Source organism: Physeter macrocephalus, chromosome 18 (genome assembly GCF_002837175.3).
Source record: "Physeter macrocephalus isolate SW-GA chromosome 18, ASM283717v5, whole genome shotgun sequence".
Lineage (NCBI taxonomy): Eukaryota > Metazoa > Chordata > Mammalia > Artiodactyla > Physeteridae > Physeter > Physeter macrocephalus.
The window spans coordinates 6,640,812-6,647,423 of record NC_041231.1 but is presented as its reverse complement, the minus strand read 5'-3'; the positions used below and the strand labels follow the sequence as shown (position 1 = coordinate 6,647,423).

Genomic DNA, 6,612 nt, shown 5'->3' with positions numbered 1-6,612 from the left:
GTACCAAAATGTTCACTGCAGCTCTGTTTACAATAGCCAGGACATGGAAGCAACCTAAGTGTCCATCGACAGATGAATGGATAAAGAAGACGTGGCACATATATACAATGGAATATTACTCTGCCATAAAAAGAAACAAAACTGAGTTATGTGTAGTGAGGTGGATGGACCTGGAGCCTCTCATACAGAGTGAAGTAAGTCAGAAGGAGAAAAACAAATACCGTATGCTAACACATATATATGGAATCTAAGAATTTAAAAAAAGGTCATGAAGAGCCTAGGGGTAGGATGGGAATAAAGACACAGACCTACTAGAGCACAGACTTGAGGATGTGGGGAGAGGGAAGGGTAAGCTGGGACGAAGTGAGAGAGTGGCATGGACATATATACGCTACCAAACGTAAAATACATAGCTAGTGGGAAGCAGCCGTATAGCACAGGGAGATCAGCTCGGTGGTTTGTGACCACCTAGAGAGGTGGGATAGGGAGGGTGGGAGGGAGGGAGACGCAAGAGGGAGGAGATATGGGAACATATGTATATGTATAACTGATTCACTCTGTTGTAAAGCAGAAACTAACACACCATTGTAAAGCAATTATACTCCAACAAAGATGTTAAAAAAAAAGATGCTCAATGTCACTCATTATTAGAGAAATGAAAAATCAAAACTACAGTGAGGCATCACCTCACACCAGTCAGAATGGCCATCATTAAAAATCCACAAACAGTAAATGCTGGAGAGGGTGTGGAGAAAAGGGAACCCTCCTACACTGTTGGTGGGAATGTAAATTGGTGCAGCCACTGTGGAGAACAGTATGGAGGTTCATTAAAAAACTAAAAACAGAGCTACCATATGATCCTGCAATTCCACTCCTGGGCATAGATCTTGAGAAAACTCTAATTCAAAAAGATACATGCACCTCAGTGTTCATAGCAGCACTGTACACAATAGCCAAGACCTGGAAGCAACCTAAATGTCCATTGACAGAAGAATGGATAAAGAAGATGTGGTATATATATACAATGGAATATTACTCAGCCATGAAAAGAATAAAATAATGCCATTTGCAGAAACGTGGATGAACCTAGAGATGATCACATTAAGTGAAGTAACTCAGACACAGACAAATATTATATGATATCACTTAGATGCAGAACCTAAAGAAATGAAACAAATGAACTTATTTACAAAACAGAAATAGACTCACAGACATAGAAAACAAACTTATGGTTACCAAAAGGGATAGTAGGGGAGGGGAGATAAATTAGGAGGCTGGGATTAACATATACACACCACTGTATATAAAATAGATAAACAACAAGGACCTACTGTATAGCACAGGGAACTATACTCCATATCTTGTAATAACCTACAATGGAAAAGAATCTGAAAAAGAACGTATATGACTGAATTACTTTGCTGTACACTTGAAACTAAGACAACATTGTAAATTAACTATATTTCAATTAAAAACCTGATATTAAAAAAGACAGTCCACCTTAAAAAAAGTGGAATACTTTTCTCTGCTCTTAATCTTGGGGTTCAACCATGTGCCTTGCTTTGGCCAATAAAATGTCTGCAGGTGGGAGGTGTCCAAAGACCTGAAGAGTGCTGGGGTGACTGGGCTCGCCCTCTTTTGTGCCCTGCCCTTCTATGACAGGAATGCGTCTGGGTTGCCCACACATCCGAGAGGAGGATGAGAGAGACAAGCAGGGCAGAGCTACTGCAGGAAGCCCAGCCCAGATCAGCTGGCCCGCTCACCCAGGACAGGGATTTCTGTTTGAAGCCAATGAAATGGGGCGTTGTTTGCGTTTGTTACACAGCGTTTTTTGGCAGTAGCTGATTACCTCTGCACTCAGAGATTTCGATCCAGTAATCTGAGAATCTGTATTTAAACAAGGAACTAGATGATGTGTGCAGCTTCCCCCCAGCTTATGGGGGAAAAACATGCCTTAACCTCTCCGTCATTTCTTTATTTGCAAAAAGCAAAAATAACATCACCTGCTTCTTGGGGTTCTGAGAGGATGGAGTCTGGGAAGCCCATACAACTGTTCCTTGCCTGGACCACAGTGGGCCCGAAAGTGGCAGTTTCTTTCCGGACCTCTGCTCCTGTCACTGGCCACCCGACCTAGGGAGCCAGCAGGCAGGAGCACAGGTGCCCTACACTCCGTCTCTGCTGTCACACTTACCCGCGGTCACTGGGAAGGCCAGAGAGATGACGAACTTGCAGGGGACGACGTGGGGCACGTCCGAGTCGAAGGTGCTGGCAGGCCCTTCCGAGGACTCGCCGCTGTACCGGTGGCCGGTGGCCGACTCCCGGGCCCCCGCCCTAACCTTCAGCTTCTCCTCCACTTCACACTCGCTCCCGGACTGGTCAAAGCTGCCCACGGAGGACACGGCCCCCACGCTCGCCTGGCCCTCAACCTGCCACTCACAGGCGTGCAGCCGCATGCTGCAGGGCGGCCCACGCGGCCGGCACTCCCGGCTGCAAGGAAATAAAGGCACTGCCGTCACCACCATTGCTCCCGGGAGGGAAGCCCTGCCCGCCCCCTCCTCCCCCCGTGCCTTGTCCTGTTCCGGGCTGACCAGCCAAGGCCTCAGACACTGCCTGGCACACAGCGGGCACTCAACAAAGATGAGACGAAGCTCAGAGGATGGGGCCGTCAGTAATCGTGATAATCGGCAAAGCCAGGGCCTCCAAATTGAGGCCCGTCGCCCCGGCCCCAGCTGTTCCTCCTTTCACGATCAAAGTTAATCATTCAGCACGTCTGGAATGCCTGCTCCAGGTGAGTGCAATTCCCCAAGAACCACAAGGGAGGGGGTGGGGGGTGAGGGCCTCGGGTTAGCTGTGCCAAAGCACAGCATGACCTTGGTTTGGGGACAGCACGCGCAAGAGCCTGGTGAGGCCAAGGAGGGCGAGGACCCCGAGGCAAGACCCGACCGAGCACTGAGTACCGGGCTCAGCGCACAAGCGCCCTCCATGGACGCCGCACGCCAGCAAACGCTAAGAAGGGGCAGCGCAGCTGGAGCGGGGGACGGGGCGGACGGGGGTGGGGGGGGGGGGTACCTGCGGCACCCGTGAGCGGACGGGCTGGGTTCAGCACGTCTGGAATGCCTGCTCCAGGTGAGTGCAATTCCCCAAGAACCACAAGGGAGGGGGTGGGGGGTGAGGGCCTCGGGTTAGCTGTGCCAAAGCACAGCATGACCTTGGTTTGGGGACAGCACGCGCAAGAGCCTGGTGAGGCCAAGGAGGGCGAGGACCCCGAGGCAAGACCCGACCGAGCACTGAGTACCGGGCTCAGCGCACAAGCGCCCTCCATGGACGCCGCACGCCAGCAAACGCTAAGAAGGGGCAGCGCACCTGGAGCGGGGGACGGGGCGGACGGGGGTGGGGGGGGGGTACCTGCGGCACCTGTGAGCGGACGCGCTGGGCAGCCGCGTGGGCTCAGACGACGGCGTCGGTCAGCTCGCACAGCAGCTGCCCAGCCTCCTCACCGAGGAGGCTCAGAGGACCTGGTCTGTCCACGCGGGCAGGGAGGCCCGCAGGAGCCGCCTCGCCGCTATGTTTGGCGGGTGCTAGGAGACGCGCGTGGCCGCAGCCCCGGGGCGGGGCTCCTCTCCTGGGGGCGGGGCTCCCCGCCTCAGCCGCTGGTCCCAGGCCAGGTGCCCAGACAAGGTCCGGCAGAGAGGTGTATACAAACGCAGAACCAGCTGCCTTCGTGCCTTCAGTTATTCGCTTATCCACTCAGTCTTTTTTTTTTTTTTTTTTTTTTTGATGTGGACCATTTTTTAAGCCTTTATTGAATGTTTTACAATACTGCTTTTTATGTTTTGGTTTTTTGTGGTTTTTGTGGGTTTTTTGGCCGTGAGGCATGTGCCATCTTAGCTCCCCGACCAGGGATCGAACCCGCACCCCCTGCATTGGAAGGCGAAGTCTTAACCACTGGACGGCCAGGGAAGCCCCCATTCAGTCCTTAAGGAATTCCTGCTCTGAACATGAGCACCTACTATGGGCCTGAGCCTTACCTGCAGCACAGGGGAGAGGCGTTGCCAGCTTCCCACTACAGCTCCATCAGCGCCCCCCCACCCCCGTTCTTTGATGAAGGCAAAGGAGCACTGGGCTCTGCAAACTCAGATGACCCGACCCCACCCCACCCCCCATCCCTCTCTGGCACAGACTCCCTGCTTCTGTCACTGACGTCCTTCAAATATCATGAGAATTCTTTTTAGTCATTATGAGCCCCAGACTCAACGATGAGGAAAACGAGGCTTAGAGAGGTGAAGCGATTTGCCTGAGGTCACACAGGTATATGGCAGCAGTGGATTGAAATCCAGACCATCTGACGGACACCCTGCCCCCCACTCCCAGATGAGAGACCCCTAGCTGCTGCCCCCGATGTAGAAGACCACAGGCCACCCAAGGGGCTGCGGCGGAGGGACACATCGCAGAAGAGACTGTCCGGAGGGGTTGGGGCAGGCTTCACGGAAGAGGTGACAAAAGCCGAACTGTGGGGTTTGCCAGGCGAGGAAAGCAAGAGAAGGCATTGCAGGCAGAGGACACAGCATATGCAAAGGCCAAGCGGAGTGAAAACGTGTGGCAAGTTCAGGGAAGGGATGAGGAGGCTGGAGTGGCGCGTGGGGGCCCCGGGACCAAGCCCCCGGGCAGTGGTTTGTTCAAGCGAATGGGCGCGGAATCGCGACACACACTCAGCTGTTGCAGAAAGTGAGGCTCTGAGCTGAGACACAGCCTACCCGTGGCCAAAGAGCAAAACTGTGCACGCAAGCCCCCTGCCTTGCAGTGCCCACCTCCCTAGGCCGCCCCCAGGGGCTGGGGACAGCAGTCCCGTATTCCAGAATACTGCTCACTGACGGGGGCCCTCCGACGTCCCTCAGGTTCGATCAGCCTAAAAATACTGAGCCTCAAGAACAGCTGTGAGGGGGAGTCTCCAAATGGCAGTGAGGTCCCCTGGGGAGAAAGTCTCAAGTTTCACCACTGAGTACCACGACACCCTGTCCAGCAGCCTGTAGACTACCGTCCATAAGCAAGGAAGTACTAAAAAGACACACCCGGGGTTGCCAGGGGAAAAGGCTACTAGGATACACCAGCTCCCAAAAGGCCCCATTAACAAGAGCCGGTCAGTGACACCACCCTCCCTGGGACAGACAGCAGGCCTCCTGCCCGTCAGGTGCCACCTGCTGCCTGAGGCTGGTTTTGCTCCAAAGGGTCCTCGATCACCTTGTTACCAAGGGCAGCAGCCAATCTCCCCAGCATCTCCTGTGGGGCGGCCCTGAACTCAGGCTTGAGAGGTCTTAGACCAAAGAGCCTTGGTCCTGGATGTGCATGGGAATCACCCAGGATCATGTCAAATCTTCAATGCTGAGGCTTCACTCCAGACCTGGAGAATTGATTCTCCGGGGTGGGGGGTGCGCTTAGGAACCGGTGATAGATTGTATTTTCCAAACACCTCAATAGATTCCCTCCCACCCTCTCTTCTTACAGTGTGATGTCAACACTCTTCACATCCCGTGGTGGGTCTAGTCCCCTCCCCCTTGAACCCAGACAGAACTTTTGGACCACCTCAGCCAACAGAGTGAGGTGGAAGTGACACTAGGTGACATCTGAATCCAGGTCATACAAATTCCATGTGCTTCTGCCTTGTTCTTTGGGGCGCTCACTCTAGGAACCCAGCACCATGTTGTGAGGAGGCCCGAGCAGCCTCATGGAAAGGCCACGTGTAGATGCTCTGGCCAACAGCCGGCAGGGTTCCCGGCCAACTGCCAGCCTCACTGCCCAAAATGTGAGAGCCAGACCTCAAGTGATTCCAGCCCCCAGCCTTTGAGTCACCTGGCTGACACCATGTGTAGCAGAAACCGGCTGTCCCCATCAAGCCCTCTGCAAATTGCAGATTTATCAGCAAAGTAAGTTACTGTTGTCCTAACCCACTAAATTTGGGGATTATTTGTTGTGCAATAATAAATAACTGGAACAGAACCCTTGTTTGTTAAAGTCACCTCCACCAAGATCCCATGGCACAGCCAAGCTTTGGAACCACTTCCCTGAGGGAGGTAGTGTCCAGGTCAAGAGCAGGGGCATCATGGGATGGAATGAGGGCAAAGGTGTGCCACCTGAGACTCAGGCACGAGGGGTGGGTCTACAACCTCCCCTCAGCAAAGACGGCTTCAGGGCTGGCAAAGTCAAAGGAAAGGAAAGGGGTTATTTGTTTCAGTTGTCTATTGTTGCATAACAAACCACCCCAAAAACTTAGTGGATAAGACAACCGCCACTAGCTATTTCTCACAGTTCTATGGGTCAGCTGGGAGGTTTTTCACTGGTGGCCCCTGGGCTCACTCACTGGGTTATACTCATGTGGAGGGTCGGCAGGGCTGGAAGGTCCAAGCTGGCCTGGCCCACATGTCTGGAGGCTGGTGCCGTTGCTTAGGGCACCTCACTTCCTCTCCACATGGCTGCTCATCCTCCACCAGGCGGCAGTGGCTTCCTCAGACGGGATTCTCAGGGCAGGGTCCCAAGAGGGCCAATGTAGGGCTTCCCTGGTGGCGCAGTGGTTGAGAGTCCGCCTGCCGATGCAGGGGACGCGGGTTCGTGCCCCGG

The 6,612-nt window shown here is 53.8% G+C and overlaps 1 protein-coding gene across 1 annotated transcript in view; it reads right to left on the bottom strand.

Annotated features, from left to right (window-relative positions):
• Window positions 1-2,453, bottom strand: part of CFAP92 (cilia and flagella associated protein 92 (putative)) — a 77,692-nt gene extending 75,239 nt beyond the window's left edge. Inside the window, exon 1 of the mRNA XM_055079575.1 lies at window positions 2,192-2,453. Within this exon, the coding sequence (XP_054935550.1) occupies window positions 2,192-2,453 (262 nt within the window). The remainder of the gene's footprint in view (window positions 1-2,191) is intronic.
• Between the last annotated feature and the right edge of the window lie 4,159 nt (window positions 2,454-6,612).